The sequence below is a fragment of the Patella vulgata genome, chromosome 1, assembly GCF_932274485.2.
Source record: "Patella vulgata chromosome 1, xgPatVulg1.2, whole genome shotgun sequence".
Lineage (NCBI taxonomy): Eukaryota > Metazoa > Mollusca > Gastropoda > Patellidae > Patella > Patella vulgata.
Window position 1 is genome coordinate 10317042 of NC_065879.2, and position 23765 is coordinate 10340806.

At 35.1% G+C, this 23765-nt stretch overlaps 1 protein-coding gene across 7 annotated transcripts in view; it reads left to right on the plus strand.

The window, feature by feature from the left end:
* The first annotated feature begins 1973 nt into the window (after nt 1–1973).
* Nucleotides 1974–23765, plus strand: part of LOC126814525 (traf2 and NCK-interacting protein kinase) — a 155417-nt gene continuing 133625 nt past the window's right edge. For 6 of the 7 annotated variants that reach the window (XM_050539711.2, XM_050539730.2, XM_056103509.1 and 3 more), the window contains exons 1-2: nt 1974–2291; nt 4630–4695. In XM_050539711.2, coding sequence (XP_050395668.1) covers nt 2232–2291; nt 4630–4695 — 126 coding nt within the window. In that variant the 5' untranslated portion in view covers nt 1974–2231. The remainder of the gene's footprint in view (nt 2292–4629; nt 4696–23765) is intronic. The other variant, XM_050539750.2, reaches the window with a different exon arrangement.

The following is a 23765-nucleotide window of genomic DNA, read 5'->3' on the forward strand; positions in this document are numbered from 1 at the left end:
ATTGCCCGACAGGCACCAGAGGTATAGTGCCTGATAAAGCCTGAATCTGTGCCTGACATTGTCAGTGACAGGTACCTTATTTCCAGGCTTGACTTTATGCTATATGTACATTCATGTCCTGTTAAAACACATTGTCGATGAAATAAATAAAAACTGTTGTTTGTGTTTAATATTATATTTTGTTGTGCTATAAAAGAAAAAAGATCATTAAAGATACATTATACAAGATTTAAATAAAGAGCTAGCCGTTCTTGTTATAATAGTTCAAAATAGATAATGCAAAATGAATGTATTGAAAATTTCATTAAAATTACTTGATTCTGAGCCAAGTTATCACTGTTTGTAGTTTTGACAAGATGTATGCATTGATTGTTTAATATCGTAACCATGGTACTAGTATATCTGAGACTTAGACTACCTCCTACATTTTTAAATTAAATCATTAAATGGCCGAACCGTTCTAATCTAGTTAAAATCTCGAGCATCTGATGGTATTGAGAAAGACCAGCAATTGGCAAATTTAGCTGTTGAATAAATAATGTACCTTTAAGAGTTTAAAGTAAGACAGTTCTTTTGAATACAATATTATTCAAAATAGGCAAATTTAGCTCTTGAATAATGTATTTTTAATGGAAAGATTATGGGGAGTTGTGTGACCAAGTGGGCTAATAAGAACTCTACGTACAAGCAAATTATTGAAATAAAAATGCATTGGCCTTTAGATAACCTAGTTTGTGTTGATTGGACACAAAACCCCATTGCTATATGTCTCTACTACTAAGACCTACTACTAATAATTAAAAAGAGACAAAGTAGTAAAACTCAAAACATGTATGCAATGCTAATACGGATACCAATCAAAGCCCCCAGATTGTAATACCAATGATGGGAAACAGTTACCGGTACATGTTGGGCAAATAATAACAGACAGTTCAGCAATAGAGGAGGCAGGGGTTTATGAAGTATCGCGACTTTAAACTTTGTCACATGAATGCTGTGAAGCTACCAAGCTCAGAGAGATTCAGCACAAATTCAGTAGGCCTATATATTGTGTCATCAGGTTCAGACAGATTTGTTTTAAAATACTGGTATATATTTCTTCGCAACTATGGAATCAGTTTCATTTGTTTATTTTATTTTAAATTCATTAAAATTTGTGTATAACCAACTGTCAAGTGTTCATTTACGTGTAGGCCTAGGCTATACATGCCTATACACAGGACCTCAATTTTTCTGAACAAAAGCTGTACCTTGTCTAGCTCTCAATCCTGTACCACTGACTTGGGGAAACCACACTAGAAAATCCTAGGGATCTTTCTCGCAAAGAAAAAAGGGCATGAAAGACAAAAACGGATAAACTAGGCCTAGGCTATACATGCCTATACACAGGACCTCAATTTTTCTGAACAAAAGCTGTACCTTGTCTAGCTCTCAATCCTGTACCACTGACATGGGGAAACCACACTAGAAAATCCTAGGGATCTTTCTCGCAAAGAAAAAAGGGCATGAAAGACAAAAACTGATAAACTAATCAGGAGGTCGGTCTACATTATCACCATTTTAAGGTGCCCACAAGTGAGCGATTCGTATTTCAATTTGTAAGTGGTAAAAATAAATCACTCCTTGAAAATTTTAAGGTGCCCACAAGTGAGCGATTCGTATTTCAATTTGTAAGTGGTAAAAATAAATCACTCCTTGAAAATTTTTTTAGGATCTGTCATCTGCTTGTCATCCTTCAAAATAAGCACAGCAATGGAGTTATTTCCCTTGGCATGTAACCTTTACAAAGTGGTTGTTATTTGGTTAAAAAAACATTTCCTAGGTTTTATTCATGTTTTAATTTAACTTTGCGAAACTGTCAACTAGCCTTCCGACTAAATCTTACAATAAACAGACACCGATGCTGTGAATAATTGCAAATAAAACCCGTTTGATCCGTCCATGATGATTTTAGTTTGAGTGATTTCCCTTGTGAGATTTACCCAGAATGCAGTTATTGCTTGGGAATAGCCGAAAATTTGATCAGTAAATAGAGCATTTATCATGTTATTTTAATCGTTTGCAAGTGATATTTTTCTCTCGAGAAAGATTGCAAGAGATAGAGGGATTGTTCATCTCTAAATGGAAAGATTTACGACCTAGTTGTACCTCAAATAAAGGAGTAAATCGGAGATCAAGAGGGCTTGTCTGGACGGAAGGGACTGTCTGAATGTTCATATCCCAGACTCAAAATGGCGACACAAACATCAGTTAATGTCAGTCTAGATGATATAGATTTATCTAGCCTACGGGTATGTATTTCTATAACTTATTCATAAAAGTGCACTTTTATCATATTTTTGGGAAAATGAAATTTGTATAGGAACTTAGGGACAAACGATTTTGAAGGGATCTTTCTTTGTCAACAAAGCAGGTGCCCGTCCCTGTTTTCATAACATTCATTTTCAATCAAAGACTGACTCATACACTTCAATTTTTGACCAGAACTAAGCCTATTAACTTTTTTGTCTTTTACTGTAACTTTTGTAGTTATTTAATATTACTATATATGCTAGAATAACACCATGGAAAAATAATCAATTAATCCTTATCTGATCGATGATCTGTGATAAATCAAAATCATAATTAATTAATACTTTTAATTGATACTAATCTAATGACAGATAGCTGGCTTCTAAGTAACTTTCAGCAGTTAATAATGTATGAATAAACTGTCACAGAGGGACAGCACATGGAGATCTTAGGGTCATAGTGAATTCATATTGATAGATGCTGAAAGTTATCAAGATACATGTAGTTAGGCAGTAATTCATGTATCATCATAAATATAAATTCCTTTATAAGCGATTTAAGAACTATCATTAACTGTTATTTTTGGAAGCAACACTTTTCTAAGATAATACATATTTTGGTTTACAAGAATTTCAACTTATCAATCTTATTGAATTCTGATGTCATTAATGGTCTGTGACCATGTATTGTTATATAATAATGAGACTACAGCATCAAGGAGAGGGTGGGGGGTAGCTGAATGGTTGTCAATGGTTGACACGTGCACATTGAATAAGAAGGTCTGTCATTGAGTAGTTTAGCATGGTTTCGATTTCCCGATTGTACATGACAAGGAGTAGGGTTGCCCATCGAACCTTGTGTATTTTTTTAGGGTATTCTGCTTTCCTCCCACTACTAAAGACCCCTAGGCTCAAGCGAATTATTCAAATAAAATTGAACTATATTTTAGTCAAGAAATGACGTAATATGTGTCGAGTGGACGTTAAACCCCATTTCTCTCTCTCTAGAGTATCAAGGGTGCGTTGATTCTGTTCAGTGCTGAACTGTTGAGCTTTTTATAAAACTTAACCTGAGTGCCATTTCAGAGTTGTGAGTAGGACTGTGCAATGTACATGTAAAAAAAAAAAAAAATACTAGTGTTTCATTTACTGATAAACAGAAAGCCTTATTTATGATTAGACCGAGAAATAATGATGACAAAATGTCTGGCACTAATAACTATGGTACATGTACATAGTAGTACTTGTACCTGATATTATGAACTTTGTGCCAGAGATGTATTAAGGTGACCAGTAAAAACACAGAAAAATTGACAAATCTGTGCCAGACAAAATGACTGACAAGAGAAGGGGATTGTGCCTGACAGGGACTTATTTATGATACATTTTTCCCCACTACTAATCAGTCCTTGTTGCCTTTAACTCAACAGTCTCATGTGAGCAAACCACTGTTTTGCATGAAAAGTCAATGGACATGTTCTGTCCCTGTTACTCTTGTAAACACATCCTTTTTACACGATAGTATGTAGTCTATTGCTGTTATCTATTTATACAGAAGTACTGTAACCAAGTACATTGTAAAACTGGGTCTTACATACATGTACTACCAGTACATGTATTTACAGTGTACAGACCGTTTGTGCAGACGAATGATGTCATATTGACAAGAATTCAGGCATTCTGCACATAGATACATGTATCCATACTTTGAGAATAGATCTTTGCCCCACATGTACAATGTAAATGGCTGCCACATCCCCCAAAATAGTATACTGTTTTGTAATTCGGTTCTACTCCGTTTCACATGTCATACACACAAAGACTAAATAAACTTTTTTCAATTTTATTAAATGGAAGCAGAATAAATACTTAACAAAATTCTCGAAGTATACTTAGTGTTATCGACTAGAATCGTCGATTTAGGACTTAAATTAAAATGTTGATCAACTACATGTAGACAGACTGCCTAAATTTAGTATGGAATTCAGTATCACCAACTCAGTCGTTTTCTAATGTCACTATACTGCAACAATGCATAAATTTTTAGCTTTGGTTCGATCAGTTTCAAAGAATGCTGAGATAAATGAAAAAAAAAATGTAGCCTTTCTGTCAGCTTTGACATGAGGTTCAATTGAATTTTTTTCCCATAACATTATTTACATGTACATGTATGTATGTAAATTATACTGTAGATGTTTGTCTATATATACTGTACAATCTTCCAGCTTATAATGTATGTACATGTAGGCCCACATTATTCTACGTTCATGTAAATAACATTTCTTCTCTAAATTTCAATTTGTCTGAAATTCCATATATTTACCTTGATTTTATACAGGATCCAGCTGGAATATTCGATCTGATAGAAGTTGTTGGTAATGGAACTTATGGACAAGTTTATAAGGTAAGAAATTTGATGTAAATAATTTCCTTGATAGAAGCTTTATTATCACATTCATCATGTAAATGATACGAATACAACAACAATTTCTATATTGGGAAATGGGAATTAATTACATATAACTAAACTTCCTACTTTTCTACACCAACTAGGCTAATGAAGATTAGTTACTCTTTATTTCAAATACCAACTTTTAAGGGTTCTGTTACTCGCGTGCCAACATGCATGTATACACAGAACCTAAGTTTTTCATCCCATTCGACTGATTAGAAACATAGGGAACCCATGCCAGAAAATCATGGTTGGGGAGCCCTCACTCTACTTAATGGACCACCGTTCAACACTGGTTTCGAACATGGGACATCCATGTGGCTCCCTCTACAGAACCCACAAAAGGAAGATTGATGTTACATCCTCATCAAGTTATAAACAGCATTAGCTTGTGATAGGTTTATCAAGTTATAAACAGCATTAGTTTGTTATGGTATATAGGTTTATCCTTTTAGAATTGATCTCCCCACTCGTAAAGGTGAATATCTTGACTAAGTTTAATAATTAACATTTCCCTGATGCTTTGGGATAAGATAACTTTTATTCTAACTGATTGGTCGATGCTTTTGGATAAGATAACTTTGATTCTAACTGATGGAGAGTGATGAAACTTAATGTATAGCTTCACCACCAGGTACATGTCGGCCTACTTCAAAACCTTGACTGAGTATAGATAATCCGTTCGATTGCTCGATACTTTTGAAAAAGATACATGTAAATGTGCAATTAATCAATACATGTATTTGTCATCTATTTATTTGGGGATTTCGACTGGGGACATCAGCCTCACTGTTGGTTTGTTCTATTTGACGGTGTTGACCTTAACATGATGTTCTTGCCACTACATGTATAAGATTATCTTAAACCAAACTGAAAGGAATACAGATTTATTTCAGGCAAACTGCATGTACTTTAAATGTTTACAGTTTGGATATTGCAAAAAAGTAGGACGTTAGTTAAACCCCATTTCATTTGGTTTCAATTGAAACAGTAGGCTACACATACATGCACAATCAAAATGCTTTTAAGTTATAGTTCAAAAATTGTTTCTCGTCCATTCAAGTTAAATTATACATTAAATCTTTTGATAAAAACATTCATACATGTGTGTGTACATAAATATTTTTGAGTGTATTTGGCATCAGTACAATATATAATACAGTAGGCTTGTACAACATGTGTACAGTATAAAAACTAATATTGAGTTGATTAAATCCTACATCTTAGTGGCAGTTCAATCAGGTGTTAGACTGTCAACATTGTCACATATTTTGTCAATTCCCAATTAATCTCTCTCTAAACAATACAGACATATTTTTATTTCCTTCTATTGTTTTTTGGAGGGGGGTGTACATGCGTCTTATCTTATACACACATCACATGTACATGTATATTTATTTGTCTGTTCAATCCTGCAAGATATTAGAATGAACTTCCTGCCAAAATATTACCACTCATCAGTCATCACCAGTTTGTCAGTCAAAGATTTGCCTATATCCACTAAATTTCTTGATATATTTAAAGATATATACATTATGTAAGATTTAGATAAAGAGCTAGCCATTCTTGCTATAATAGTTCGAAAATAGATAATGTAAAAAGAATAATTTGAAAATTTAATTCAAATTACTCTATTGCGAGTGAAGATATTAGCTTTTGAAGGTTTGACATTGTGGAATAATTTCAACCACCATACTGGTTGTTCGAAGCCAAGTCTCGCTTCTCCATTTTTAGTTTAAAACAAAATATGGCTGAACTGTTCTAATCTATTTAATATCGGAGAAATACATGTACCATGCCATCGAGAGTTGATTGTGACTTGGATAAGTTAATTAATATCTAATTAATAATTTAGAAAATATTTCAGGCCTAGAGAAAGACCTGCAATAGGCAGATTTAGCTCTTGCATAATGTACTGGTATGTTTAAAGTCTTGCACAAAGTCAAAATTGTCATATTCAATTTACAACTTCCGTTACATGTATGTCTGAAATTTTGACAGATACTAAAATAATATGATGACAATTTGTTTTATGTACATGTACTTGCACCAACGTTTTACAAATGTATATTTGTGAAAAATGTTATGGCTACGATCTATTTTCAGACCGGTTCAATGTAGGCAGGATTCACACTAAATAAATACTATCAAAAAAATCCTAAATATGCCCAAATCTAACCCATATGGGCATAAAAGCGGCAGATTAACAACATATTTTCTTTGTTAAATGATTTTAATGTGAATCAAATTAAATGGCCCAGAATTCTACTCTGGTATATTTTCATGACCTCAGTGCACAGTAGTGTCAAACAAAACCGTGTATTGTAAAAAAAATTGAAGTTGTTAGAGAAATTCCAGTTAAAATATTTAAAATACAATACAAATTTGTCACATCCCTGAACATTGCATTGTACTTGTATGTGTATTTAATAACAGAAAATCAGACCTGGACTGGAAATAAAGATGTTATTTGTACCTGAAAACATGCTAGACACTACTGCACTAGTACTGTGTACAGACTTGGGCCCTTATTCACGAAAACTTAAACTAAGATATACAATCAAAATTTTAAGAAATACTGCAATTCGATTGGCTGACCAGTAAAATCAATTTGCATATATCCAATGAAGTTGCAGTATTTCTTAAAATTTCGATTGTAGCTTAGTTTAAGTTTTCGTGAATAAGGGCCCTGGAAATAATGATTTTAGATGTACTGACAAAATGAAATAGTACCTGACATTTTCAACTTAGTGCCGGACATGTATTAATAATATCAATAAAAAAGACAAATCAGTGCCGGATAAGACGTCAGGCACCACTGGTTTGGTGCCTGACAGAGCCTGAATCTGTGTCTGACATTGTCCATGACAGGCACCTTATTTCCAGGCTTGACAGGGGGTTTGGATGGCCGAATGGTTAGTACGTGCGTGCTATATCATACAGCCTGTCATTGAGTCCACTGGCGTGGTTTCGAATCCCCGGTTGAACGTGACAAGGAGTTGGGTCGCCTGTCCAACCTCGTGGGTTTTCTCCGGGTCATCTGGTTTCCTCCCACTGCTAAAGACCCCTACGCGCAAGCGAATTATTGAAATGAAATTAAACCATATGTTGGTCCCGAAATGACCACTTAGCTTGAGTGCCATTTCTCTCTCTCTCTCTCCAGGCTTGACAGACTGTGTACTATACTCTTGTCATTTAGAACTTTTTGCTAGAGCAATCTGATTAGAATACAGATCTATATTTCGTTTCGCTGATTTTATACCTTCGATGGCCTCTACATGAAGATCTGAGCGGTTGTACATGTAGTGGAAGGTTCCGTCAAAGGTCACACAAGCGACTTGGACCCTATGACGTCAGACATTTGATTAATCAGTCACCGTTGATATTTCTAGTTAATTACCCACAGTTCTGTGCACCTCACGCCAAAAACACGCCATAACAGACCGTTTCATTGGCTAATCCCTCACATCATCCAGAACGCAGGTTATATAACAACTCTTCCAGATCCTAGTATAGTAAAGACAAGTAAAACAGATTTTTGAACTATAAAAAAACAAAACGAAATAAGATCTGTGTTTTAATTTTAACCAAAATTGTTGCTGGACATGATATCAATGAAAACACAGACAAAAAAAAGATAAATTATGGCCAGACAAAAAAACCAGAGAGATTGTGTCTGATAATGCCTGGGATAAGAGCCTTATTTCCAGACTGGAAGAGAATAATTAAATTGTGACTATGAGGTATTGTTGATGGCTTTTTTCCAGGAATATTTTATAAGATTATATATATATATAATGTGTGATGGGAGATTACATGTGTAACATATTTGTAAATTTTGAAATATTTTTTCCTAAATTACTACAATAACTGAGAGTATTTTGTTTATAAGACATTTAGTGATAGGAATGACATTGAAATAACATTCACTGGCAACCTTAATAGTGCAACGTTTCAACAGGTATCCTCTTGTCGTTATCAAGCACAAGGTAAACGATAATATGATATAAAAAACTGGGAGTAAGCATTTAAGTATAAAAATGTAGAATAAGCCACAATAACAAGAATTCATATTCTGTTAAAACATATAAAAGAGATCAAAGACTAAGTGAAGTTATGATTACAAGCTAGACATTAACAAAACTTACGATACTTAGAGGTTTATATACATGTACATGTTTTGGGCTGTGTTTACATGTGTACAATAAGACAAAATGCAACCCAATTTATTTAAATGGAAACAAGTACCGGTTGAACAAATATATGGCACAACGTTTCGACAAGTATTCTCTCATCGTTTTCAAGGACATGTACATCAGAATATAATTCCTAATATTCAGAAGAAAATTGTTCCTTCTATCAGACTTTATTCAATGCTTTTCAGAGTTGTTGCTAAAACAACACTTTTAGTGCGACACTGACTTGGCATGTACAGTTATTTTGGTTGTGTAAGATTTTACATGTAACCTGAAATGCTAATAATAATAATGATATTTGCATCCTGCAACTATTAAATCCACTAGGGAATGCTCTAGCTAGGTGCAATAGTGTTTGACATCCTGCTTTCCATCACCAAATGGGCTAATAAAGACAGGCATGTATGTCATGTATGTACGCCAATATGTAGTGGGTTACATGTACAATGTATGAGGGAAATCCAATTGTCAATGGTTCTTTTACGTGCACTGTTCCCGCACCTCTGACAAGGGGACAACATGCTTTAAATATCGCGAGGAAGTATGTGTACATGTATGTGTGCCAACATCGGGATTGAACACAAGACCGTCTGGTTAGTTTGGTTAGCCAGCAACATACATGTACATGTAGATGTACATTGTAATTACATGTAAGGTACATAAATCTAATAAAGTGATAATAAAGTTTAAAGATACTAAAGTCAGTACGATAAACAGCATAGTCTCGATTATCCATTTAATCGTTAAATAGTGAAGGAAAGTTATGCAGTAAATCAGCTCACAATCCTCTAAAGATCGCAGGCTAGCGATGCCATCTAGAGTTGATTAAGGTCTGGATAGGTTAATTAATGTCTAATTAATAATATTGATAACATTTCAGGCCTAAAGAAAGACCTGCAGTAGACAGATTTAGCTCTTGCATAATGTATGTTTAATAAAAACTCAATTCCAATTAAGTTATTCCTTCATTGAATGATTATATACATGTACAGCTACATGTACATGTATCTACATCAGTGATTCAATACCCAACATTGGGCACACGCCCCGCAAGGGTGCAGTTTGAATATTTAAGGGGGCAAAATGAAAATGATCCCAATAAGAAAAAACTTCATGTGTTCCATTATTACTTATATACCAAAACAACTTTTGGTACAAATTACGGTTGGAAATGCCTGTCTCTCCCTATCATGCATCTGGCACCACTTCTACAATAATTTGTTTACTGCTTTTCTGATACCTATTAACTGAGAGGTATCAATTATCTGATTACCCTGTGTTCATTTGTGTTCTTAGTGCTGTGAGTGACTTATTGAAAAAAAAGAAATCGACTGGCTATCACTGAACCGGGATACTTAATTAAGACTGAAACTGACTAAATTAGAGCCTCATATTAACACACTTTGCAGTAAACACCAAGCATAAGGGTTTCACTAAATTAATTTTTCTTAAACTAATTAATATATAAAATAATTATTATCTGATTATTTAGTATTTTATTGGAATAATTTTATTTTATTGGAAGGATTTAATTTTATTATATACTTTTACAAAACTCAATTTGTTTTTATATCAAGGGGGGGGGGCACAAAAAAATTTGTGATGTTGAGGTGGGGCATGTACACAAATGTGTCTATTGCAGGTCTTTCTTTAGGCCTGAAATGGTATCTAAATTATTAATTAGACATTAATTAACCTATCCAGACCATAATCAACTCTCAATGCCATCGTTAGCCTGCAATATTTGCTGGATTTGAATCAACGTCTGTTGATGATTAAACACAAAAATGGATAATCGAGACTGTTAATTATCGTGACACTCGACTTAGAGTGAAGCAATTCGAATGGAATTTTCAGCTTATTTCCTTTACATCATCTAGGTTTTAACTATTATTAGTGAGAACTGCCAGTGCTTTATTATTATCTTCCATAATGTATCTTTAAGTGAGAAGGAAGATATACAACTCAGAGTACCCCCCCATTAAAACGTTACTGTTAATAAAACCTAGTGAATGTTGCCCATAAAGCTGTCTGTTATTATCATATCAATATCTTCATATAATTGTGTTCTGTTATTACAATGTATCATATCAATAAAGGGGGTTGGATGGCCGAATGGTTAGCCTGTGCACGCTGTATCATAAGGCCTGTCATTGAGTCAACTGGCGTGGTTTCGAATCCCCAGTTGTACGTGGCAAGGAGTAGGGTCGCCTGTCCAACCTCATGGGTTTTTTCGGTGTTCTCCGCTTTCCTTCCACTGCTAAAGACCCCTACGCACAAGCGAATTATTGAAATAAAAAATTAAACCATGTGTTAGTCCCAAATGGACCTAGTTTGTGTCGAGTGACGTTAAACCCCATTTCTCTCTCTCTCATATCAATATCTTCTTGTGTTTTTAAGGAAACTGTTCAATGTTTTCTAATCTATTATTTATAAAACAGTAATACAGATATTGTCATAGCTGACTGGTGGTGAACAAGTAGAAGACATATACATACCTATGTTTGTAGTTGATCAAGCATGATCAAGAACACCCGCTGTCCACCATAGTTACATTGTCCCTGTCAAATCAAGTTATATATGTAGACCAACCATCATGTACATGTTTTCATATAGATTAGAAGTTAAAATTGATACAGTATTTTTTTATTAGTTTAAATTCTTTTGTGAGATGATAGTCTGTTTTCATTCAAAATTTTCCTTATGTACTGTATATGTACATAAAGCTAGTTGAAATGATGTTTAACCAATTATGTGTTCAACAGTCATGAGTTCAAGCCAAAACTGAAAAAAAAAAATATAAGATCCATTCAACTTTTCACAAAAAATGTTTAACTGTTTAAAGGTTGCCTCATCACTAATCAAAATAACACATCAGATGAACTCAATTTAAAGGAGCTAAATCCAGCTTGAATCAAATCTTTTGTTTAAAGGGGCTAAATCATTGATATTTGGGACCTAGAAATTGACACAAATGGGTCGCAACCCATAATAATGTAATATGAATATGTACATGAACTGATTTACATTCAATCGTTTTCGTTTTTTCTTAAATTTCAAATCAGTTATGTTTCGACGAAATATGCCTGTCTTCATTGGCCCAGTTAGAGCAGAACAGAAGGATGTTAAACCCCATTTCATTTCATTTCTTCCATCCTTGTAAACACAAAGAAACTAGTAGATATGGTTAGTGCATTCCTGTACAAACACATGTATATATATACTACTTGATAACACAGGATATAAACATCATTATCATAACAGTTCATTTAGTGAAATATTCTACCCAAAAGCTTCCTCTTTAGGCCAATACTAATTTACAGCACTTAAACATTTAGTTATTTGAATTAACATTTTATTACCTATATATGTAATAAAAGACGGGAGGTGGTTGGGGTGGGGGCGGAGGGGGCAGTGCCTAAGTGGTGAAATGCATGTGCTTTAGATTGAAAGGTTTGTCATTTCAATGTGCAATGAAGTTTTTTTTCACAGGTTCTACGCTTTCCACCCCCTGCTAAAGACCTCTCCGTTCAAATGAATCATTATTTTAATAAAATTGTAACATGTTAGTCCCAAAATGACAGAGTTTGTGTCGAGTGGACATTAAACCCCATTTCTCTCTCTGCAGTCAAAAAATAAAGAAAGTTAACTGATAAAACTAGTACAGGATTTGTTTGATGGACTGAAAGCTAGTCAATAGCATTTTGACTGGGGTTAAAAGCTAACTTTTACTTTTTTAAGCGGGTTGGAGGATTTCTATCTGCAAGATCACCAAACTAAAAGCTAGTCAGTAGCATTTTGGCTGGGGTTAAAAGCTATCTTTAACTTTTTTAAGCTGGGTCGGAGGATTTCTATCTGCATATCGCCAAACTGTTAGCATTCTGGAACCATGAAACTAATAATGAAGCCAGGCCCAAGCAAGCTTTGAAATTTTCAGTGGAAGTCATTGAGTACATCTTTAATTCATTTGATATTTATTTGTATGTAATACTCGCTAATTGTTTTATTCTTGATTACCGCAATTAGTGGTTTACATGTATATGATGTCTTCACAGGCATGGAAATAAGGCACCTGTCACAGACAATGTCAGGCACAGATGCAGACTTTGTCAGGCACTAAACCTCTGGTGCCTGTCATTTTGTCCGGCACTGATTTGTCTTTTTTATTGATATTATTAATACATGTCCGTCACTAAGTTGAAAATGTCGGGTACTATTTCATTAGTGCCTGACATTTTGTCAGGTACATGTACATGTAAACCGTTATTTCCAGGCCTGATGTCTTGTGAGATATTTCTGTGGATTCGCAAGTCAATTGGCAATGAAACCTTGAAAGGGCTATGTCTAAACAAAAGTCATGTTCGACCCAGAATTTACAGCATTCCATTTATGTTATCAGTTTTATGTAGACAACAGACATATTGGTTTCAATGACAATGTAGCGATGCCTCACAGATTGGCTTTAATGACTATGCAAAAAAAGGTCATAGGTCTTTAAATATTTATGATTTTAGTTAATTGCCATTGTTCTAAATTTGATGATAGTTAAACAATGGTATTTAACATAATGACTATGATTGTTATCAAGAATTATAGATAAAACTATCCTCATTATAAACAAAACCCCTAAAATATAAAATAAATCAATCTGATATCAATTTAATGTAAATATTATCGTAATGGATGTGTTGTAGGTATCAAAACAAATAAAGTGTCAGGATCAAGGTGGTATAATGCCTGTGTTTTAGATCATAAAGTCTGTCATTGAGTAGTGTGGTTTCAACAGGCCCGTAGATAGCCCCAAAATGTTGGAGGGGGTGGAGTGGGACAAGTGTTTCTAGGGTGCCGTTTTAGATCATAAAGTCTGTTATTAAGTAGTGTAGTTTCAATTCCAAGTTTGTACATGCCCGGAGTAGGGTCTAATCTAACCTTGTGGATTTTCTCCGGGTTCTTCGCCGGGTCCTTCCACTGCTAAAGACCTCTACACACAAGTGAGTTATTGAAATAAAGGTTAACCATGTTAGTCCCAAAATGACCTAGTTTGTGTCAAATGGAGGTTAAACCCCATTTCTCTCTCTCTGTGAATAAAAAATCATTTTAAGAGTAAATGCGCTATACACACACAGTTAGCCAGTTTAAATATATGGCGAACGCGATGTGTGTAACATTATTTGTGAGTAAAACAACAGTCCATTTACCAGTCTTAACTCAATGTATTCTGACATCTTAAAATTACTTAGTGATTTAGTAGAGATAACTATTTGCTTTCTTATTTCTGTTTTACTCAAAAAATTTGATGAGAACTGGCTTGAGTGATTAGCCTGTTAGTCTACCAAAAGTCTGTTAATCTGACAGATTCAGAATTTGTCTTCAGGATTCCATTAACTAAAAATACAATGTTTTAAAAAACAAATAGAACATACATGTACACATGTACATGTACATGTAGGTCTGTTTCAGCCGTTATTTACTGTTTTGAGTCTTGATCCTACTGTAAATGTAGATATACTTGTATTTAAACATACATTATGCAAGAGCTAAATCTGCCTATTGCAGGTCTTTCTTTAGGCCTGAAATGTTACCTAAATTATTAATTAGACATTAATTAATAAAACAAGACCATAATCAACTCCCAATGGCATCGGATACTCGAGATTTTAACTAGATTAGAAGGATTCACCATTTAAAAATTTAATTTAAAATTGGGAAAGCAAGGCTAAGCCTCGAATATACCAGTGCCCTGGTTACCACACAGAATGCACACATCTTGTCAAAATAACAGAGATAACTTGGCTCAGAATGAAATTTTCAATATTTCCATTTTGCATTATCTATTTTTGGGCTATTATGGCAAGAATGGCAAACTCTTTTTCCAAATCTTACATAATGTATCTTTAATTTTTGTATTTTTGATTGATTTCAAATTTCAGCATGTACTTGTACCTAGACAATTAGTCCATTGGACTAGTACACAAATATGACAAATTTCAGCTTGTACCGAACAGGGACACCTAATTACATGTAGTCCATTGGATTTGGGCTAGTACATAAAATTTGATTGGTGCCTACTCTAGTGTGTTGAACAAAGTATATTATCTTTGACAGAACAAATTATTGCCTTGTCAGTGTTAGTGTGTTTTTATTGTTAAGAAAAAAGGAATAAATCTACAAAATGACGCATGGATTATCATACATTTATAGTGCTGCAGTCAAAATTCTCCTACCTAGCATGACTATACAGTACATGTAATGTCCTGGGATCAAATTGGTTGAGAAGAAGCGTCGGGATATTTTAGGCCTATCTTTGCTTCTCGGGGTTGTGCACCTGCATGTACATGTACAAGAAAAGTATGCCTATTCGTTGAGATGGGACCAAAAAGAGGGGTCAATCCAACATCCATGATACATACATGTAAGAACCCCTGCTGTTTATTTGAATGAATCTGATCGTTTCGTGTTTATCAGTAAAAAAAAAATCTTCTACTTATTAATAAAGCTCTTAAAGTAGACAGTGATAACATCTTTGTTTGAAAATGAGAAAAAACATCAGATTGTGTTATCAAGTATTTGATTTTAAGAGAGGAAGAGAAATGGGGTTTAATGTCCACTGGATACAAACTAGGTCATTTTGGGACTAACATATGGTTCAATTTTATTTCAGTAATTTGCTTGCGCGTAATGGTCTTTAGCAGTGGGAGGAAACCAGAGGACCCGGAGAAAACCCACAAGGTTATGTACAACTGGGGAATCGAAACCATGCCAGTTGACACAATGACAGACCTTATGATTCAACACGCACACACTAATCGTTCGGCCATCCAACCCCCCTGCTAGGGTTGGAAAAAAAGAGTAGATGGAAAACAATGCTGTTTGATAAAAGTTCTCCTACCTTCCATTGCCCACCTAACTCTTTGAAATGAAAATTAAAATATATTGTCTCAACATGGCCAAAGCATTGTGTTGAAAAGACATTTCATTTCCTCCCTAGCATGGCACATTTATGTGACCATAGAAAAAAACATGTTTCAAGATGCCTGTGGTACATTAAGCTCCTTGATCTTGAATGAAAAAAACTGTTTCTATAAGTAGTTTCCACACTCCTTAAATATTTACATACATGTACTGTATATGTAGTTAAGCAGGATTTAAAAGTATTCAAACTACAAAAAAATGCCATAGTTTAAAATCCTGCAATTTTCATATCAAGTTTGATTTAAAATGGGGGTTGGAGGGCCGAATGGTTAGCGAGTGCACACTGTATTATAAGGTCTGTCATTGAGTGAACTGGTGTGGTTTTGATTCCCCGGTTGTATGTGACAAGAAGTAGGGTTGCCTGTCCAACCTCGCAGGTTTTCTGCGGTTCCTCCATTTTCCTCCCACTGCTAAAGACCCCTACGCGCAAGCGAATTATTGAAATAAAATTAAACCATGTGTTAGTCCCGAAATGACCTAGTTTGTGTCGAGTGGACGTTAAACCTCATTTCTCTCTCTCTCTCTCGATTCCCCTGTTGTACTTCAGTTTCCTCCCACTGCTAAAGACCCCAACGTGCATGCAAATTATTAAAATCCCAAAATGACCTAGTGTGTGTTGAGTGGACGTTAAACCCTCCCTCTTTCTCTCTCTCTCTCTCTCTTTCTCTCTTGATTTCAAATACTTGATAACACAATCTGATGTTTTTTCTCATTTTCAAACAAAGATGTTATCACTGTCTACTTTAAGAGCTTTATCAATAAGTAGAAGATTTCTTTTTACTGATCAACACGAAGCGATCAGATTCATTCAAATAAACGCTTAAATATCTTTTTTCTTCGGGTTGTGTGTGAATTTACATAAAAAATCAAGTTGATGAGTCTCGGGATTTCACTGCGTCTGCCACCAGAAGTGAAGAATTGATTAAGTACAGCGTAAATACACTACATTTGAATTAACTATAGATTTTAGGCTTTCATTTTCACAAGAGAGAGAGAAAAAAAATGAGCTACTGGGGTAAAAGTTACATAAATGTAACCCTACAGGTCATTTATTTCGATTGAATAGATTCCACTTCATTGATTTTTCTTTCAAAACGGTCAACGCTAGAAGCTGCAATTCCTATTTTTTTATGCCACAATGATATGGTTGGGGGTTTGCATCATTTCCCAGACAGATAGTGGAGTTTTCACAGATATGACGTCATTTGTAAATTTGTATGCTTGATAACAACCAGTGAAATCTTGTCGAAACGGGGTGTTTTTAATACAGTGATAGTTATCCATAGAAATGTGTTGTGCTATATAGCATAATAGGGGGGCTGGATGGCCGAATGGTTAGCACGTGTGCGCTGTATCAATAGGTCTGACATTGAGTCAACTGTCGTTTTGATTCCCTGGTTGTACGTGACAAGGAGTAGGGTCGCCTGTCCAACCTTGTGTGTTTTCTCCGGTCCTCCATTTTCCTCCCACGGCTAAAGACCCCTACACGCAAGCGAATTATTGAAAAAAAATAGAACCATATGTTAGTCCCGAAATGACCTAGTTTGTGTCAACTGGACGTTAAACCCCATTTCTCTCTCAAACTCATAGAACTGCGTTGTCTTATATACATGTAGCATAATGGTTAAATGCAGACAAAAAATTCCAACTGACAAATCTGGCATAAAATCAAACAAATCTATTTATTTTCTTGCCGACATTTTCCACTCATAAATTGTGATGTTCGATAAGCAGATGTACCATTTTGCTATCAGAACCCAATTTGTAATCGGAATACACTTAGTGAGAATCTCAGTTTCATCGAAAATCTAATTTTATTGTCACTAATGTACATGTATCACAATTAACAGGTATGAAAATAAAATTTAACCAGACTGTTTTATACAAAATACATGTACCAAAAATGTCCAATGACATTACCAGTAAGTCTCCGCAAATTGCAGATCAATTCCTCAATAGTTTATAAAAAAAAACTAACTCAAAACTGTTGACCTAGGACCCTGCTACTCCACCTTACTCCACCTTACTGGATGGCTGAATGGTTAGCGTGCGCGCTGTATCATTAAATCTGTCATTAAGTCAACTGGCGTGGTTTCAAATCCCCGGTTGTATGTGACAAGGAGTAGGGTCGCGTGTCCAACCTCGTGGGTTTTCTCTGGGTCCTCCGGTTTCCTCCCACTGCTAAAGACCCCTACGCGCAAGCGAATTATTGAAATAAAATTAAATCATATGTTTGTGTCGAGTGGACGTTAAACCCCATTTCTCTCTCTCTCTCTCTCTCCCTTTACTGGAGTTTCATGAAAACAGGAACTAGCTTAACTGCAGAAGTTGTAAAGTAAGGCCACCAAGCCTACATATGTCACTCCCCTACTCGAATTTGACCTGCCCTTATAAGTTATATCCCAAATTTCGGCCTCAGAGTTAGCCCTATATGTAGTGTAGATGCCAATTTCGATCAGAAAGGTAGACAAAGGACAGTTACAAATGTATATATAGATTACAGTTGAATTGTGTACAAGTATTGAAACTGAGAGATATACACACATAGGTCTACGGGTGTGTAATTAAATAAAGCTTATCTCAATTGGTCATATAAAGAAGTACTTGAAATATAAGATGGAATGGCCAATGAATGAACTATCAGCTTGACCCAGGATCAATACCACGTTTATTTAATACATGTAGGAAACTGTAAATTTCCTGTGTTGGCCTGTTAAATGCCTGGCATATTTGTCGGTTTGTTGGTTTGTATATGTGTTAGTCCCGTTGTTGATAGACAGTCAATAATAAACATACACCTATATCTACATAGTTTACACTCTATATCTACCTGTAACCTGTTATTACTTGCCATTTATATACCAATTAACACACATCTTTACTACACTTGATCGTGTTTATATTACACTGGTATTTACAGATTTACAAGTGGGGTTTAACTTCCTACTTTCTGGCTTCTGCTCCATCTAGGCTAATAATGAAGGAGGATGGACCGTTTTTTGGCACATTTGACCAATTTCCCCAAATTAGAAAGGGGCCCCAGAGCTCACCAACTGAAAAAAATTCCAAGCAATTCCATTTAACTGTATACATGTACACTGTAATAATCTTTTGGATTTAAAGGAGCCAAGTCCTTTAGTCAATATCATCCATAATCTTCGACATTGAAAACACAAATTATTGGCCAATTTAAATCAACACTAATGTTATTTTACCGTGAACAGATGGGCTTGATATCCAATATTTAAGACCAAATGAAAATTTTATAATTGGCATACGAATTGCGTGCCATAGTGCTTCTTAGCGCCATTTGTAATGAAGCGACTGGATGAATGAGGCTAAACACATCCCACAGGAGAACACTACCGATGTAGACTGGAATAAGCAGACACCATTCAATTTGGACTCTTTGCCGAACATAACTGATTAGAAATTACAGTAAAAACAAACGAATCCATGTAAATCAGTTTTTATATTTTCATATTTTATTATTATACATGTATATGCATTGCGATCTATTTATGTCCATTTCTAGATGCCATAAAATAGAGAATTAGCTGCTTTAAATATGAATAAATGTATGTCTAGTTAAAGTTATTCATAGTTTGCAATGTATTCATATCCTGTAACTTTGGCCCTTCCAAATTGGGTCCTGCATATTCTACAACGTACCCTGGAAGGAGATGCGCCATGCATTGTGCTATGAGGGAAATGTTGCCCAGACATTTCAAATTCAAACTGTCATGGGTTCTTTTACATGTACACCAATGTGTACACAGAACCTTGCTTTTTTGTCCCTTCCAATTGACTAGACACTGTTCCTTGTCATGCCACCGACAAGAGGAAACCACACTGGAAAAAAACAAGGAACTTTCTTGCCCAACGCTAAGTTTGAATCTAGACCCCTAGTTAATAATAACGTGGCAGAACCTTACAAGTAGTAGTAGTTTGTCATTTACTTGCCAATCTTTGGGTGTGCTTTTAAGTTTCAGTCATAAGCACCAATTTAATTTCCAGACATGCCACCATTCATTATTTCAAAACACAAGAAATATAAGTGGATAAGTTCTATCATGTATAATGAAATTATATATAGTCTTCCAGCTTTTCATAATGGGTGGAAAATATGATTCAATTACAAATTAATTGGCTAAACCTCAAATGTATATACTTTTCTTTCTGTCAAAGCTAGCCATATTCTATTTTCTTTCTTTCTAACCGATGGTAAGATGCTTATGTTCCTTATCCAGCTAAAATCAAACAATTTTGATTAAATAGGAGAAGAATTTTTTGGTTTGGATTGGATTAAATGAAGTTTGAGAATCACCTCTTTCAACTGCTGTTCAAAAAAAAAAAAATAATAATTTGTTTCTTCCACAGTATTGATTTGATTCTTCATAAAATAAATTTGTTAGCAGGTCTTCCTATAGTGAATTTGTTAGTCACATGGCAGTAAATTCTTTATAAAAAAAATGAAATGAAATGGGGTTCTGCACCAACCATGCCAATAAAGAAGGGTTTATCTCTTGAAATATTTTGCCTGGACAGTGGCACTACGGCCTACCACTGACAAGGGGGAACCCTGCTGGAAAGTCGTGGGGAACTTTTTCGGCCTACACTAAGATTAGACCCAGAATCTCCTGGTTAGTGATCCAGCATCTAAATCACTGAGCCACGGTGGCTCCTGAATTCTTCATAAAGAAACAGAATGTATTTAGAGTGGAATTAACCGTATAATATGTCAGTGACATGAAGTCTATGGAAGTACCATGTAATGTTATAAGATTACTGACTTAATTTGTTTTGTAAGGAGATGATTATCAGGTGTACATTGTATGGTGAAGTGATGAATCACAAGTTAAACTATATTGTAATAATACCACCACCAGGTTGATTCATCTAAACGTTTGTTATATTGATCTTCTCACATCAATATCAGACCAGTAGACTTACAATAATCATCTTCTACAATACTAACTTTATCTCTTATTGTACTACAATTCTTTATGGTTCCATCAGTTGGTTAGTCAAATTGTTTTCTGATTAATTTATTTCTATCACGTTTTACTTCATTGAGACAGATTTGAATCAAATCGGATTGATTTTGATGATAGATATTTGACACACGCACATAACAACATTGGTTTATGAAAGGATTCTTTCTCTCCATTTTGTTTATGTAAATCCCTTCCAGACAATTGAAATGGAATGAAATGGAGTTTAAAGTCCTACTGTTCTGCTCCGACCTGGGCTAATGAAGACGGGCATACACCATACAATATGCTTTGAGGGAAATTTTGCCTGGACAGCGGCACTACAACCTACACGTACTCTTATATCAAATTCAAACTGTCAAGGGATCTTTTACGTGCACGCCAATGTGTACACAGGACCTCATTTTTTCGACCCATCCAAATGACTAAAACAGCTGTCCTTGTCAGGCCCTACATCCTGCATCACTGAAATGGGGGAACCACGTCGGAAAATCCAGACAATTGATTTTCAGGGTGTGGAAGTTCAAACCCACTTCCTTCTTAAACGTTTATAAAAAATCAATGCCCCTGCATGCATTGGCATAACATATTTTTCAAAGACTCCAACCTGCATTTGTATGTTCAGGTCCAACAATGCCAATAAGGGTTTTTTAAGGGGTGTTACAGTAACTGAGAAATTATCAGGGGTTCATGGCAAGGACCCATAAAAAATAGAATTCATTGTTTCTAAAAATTACCTTATTTAATATTATTGAAGGCTATTGTTTATTGTTACTGCATGGCAGATTTCACCCGAAACAAAATAATTGCATAGCGAATGTGTGGACACAAAATGACCGTTTTCCTGGTGTTCAATGCAGAAATATGAAATGAATTCGGGTTTAATGCCCTTGTGTTCTGCACCTACCAGATTAACAAAGAAGGGCATCTGCCATGCTGTGTGCTTTGCGGAAAATTTACCCAACAGCAGCACTACAACTTACTCTTTTTTCACATTCCAACTGTCAAGGGTTCTTTTACATGCATGCCAACGTGTACACAGGGGTTCAGTTTATCGTCGGATCCAAATGACTATACTCTGTTCTGTGCCAGAGCCTCTGTCTGCACCACCCACAGAAATATGTTATGTTAAGAACCTGTGATTACAAATCAAGTGTATAAAAGTATTTTCTATCGAGCATGTGGTGGCCAATTCAGCTATTTCAATTATTTAATTAGCCAAAAGGGAATATCCTAAGCCTTACTAAGTCAAATATATAATTTTTAGTGTACACCATGCTGACAAGGTTTCGAATCCCCGGTTGTACGTGACATGGAGTAGGGTCGCCTGTCCAACCTCGTGGGTTTTCTCCGGGTCCTCCGGTTTCCTCCCACTGCTAAAGACCCCTATTTGCAAGCGAATTATTGAAATAAAATTAAGCCATATGTTAGTCCCGAAATGACCTAGTTGTGTCAAGTGGACGTTAAACCCCATTTCTCTCTCTCTCTCTCCCATGCTGACAGAGTGGTATACACATGTTAATTCACAATACCATACCATGAATAAAAAACATGAACTATGATTTTTTTTTTTGCAAAGTTTTCATGTGTTATCAAAAATGACCGACAGTGAAAATTTTGAAGTGGAAGCCCTGGTATAAAGATGTCTGATATTGCTTGTGCTATGTATTCCAGATCATTTTAATTTAACTATCTAAGGGTTAAAATTGAATATTTATTACCTTGTTATACTTATATGTATAATTAATTATGATATCGTATGCGCTATTGTAAACCATTTTAATTTTACTACTTCGCTGTATGTACTAAATACAACAAGATCCGCCCACCCCCCACCCGGTTAAAAACAAACTAAATATTTAATAGTATATCTAAACCATTTTAATTTAACAACTTCACTGTTAAGACTAAATGTTTATTATCTGAGTACTGTATAATTTAAACCATTTTAATTTAACTACCTCACTGTTAAAACTAAATGTTTATTATCTGGGTACTGTATAATTTAAACTATTTTAATTTAACTACCTCACGGTTAAAACTAAATATTTATTATCTTGTTAAACTGTATCATTGAAATATTTGGTACAAGTTAAAGACTTCACATGTTAATACTACTTGATGTACACATGTATAACATTCTTGGCTAGTGAAACCTGTACAACATATTTCCCAGTAAATGTTGTTGGATGACTCAAGTCTTGTCTCTATAACACAGTTTGTAGAAACTAGTCGAGGTGTTTAACCTGTTTAAAAACCTAACAAATGTCTACTATATTTGACAGTCAGGGCCTGGTCAGGTTGTTTAAGATTTTCCACCTTGCACTGGCTTGCAGATTCTCACTGACACCCAGTCACAGTGACCTTCGTTAACAAACTCAAAATGCATACAGCAATTAATACTTGTTCATCCAGTTATTTAAACAAGAGATTTTGTCATTGTTTATTTTGTTGTGGTTTGGGCTCTGGTTAACCATGGCTATATTATATTTAGACTCTGTTACTCTGTGCAGTATGTCCAGATGGTTTATAATTATTTCTCCTTCCTCAGCTGATGGTGCGACCTATGAACCTTGACCTCAGCTGTAAGAGGTCACCTGTTTTATTGACAGGAAGCTTGGTTGAATGATAAGATGATGAAGGCAGTAGCTGGCAACTCATTAGTCGTTGATTACACAGTCTTGACAACCAATAGAGGCAACTGATTAGTTTAACATTGTCCTATTTATAGTATCAGTATGGTACCAGTACCCACATTGTCTATGGATTATGGTTAATGCCAGACATCACATGACACCTATTGAAAGATAAAACTATACATTTCATCCAAGCCAAACATTTACACTGTCTGCATGATAAA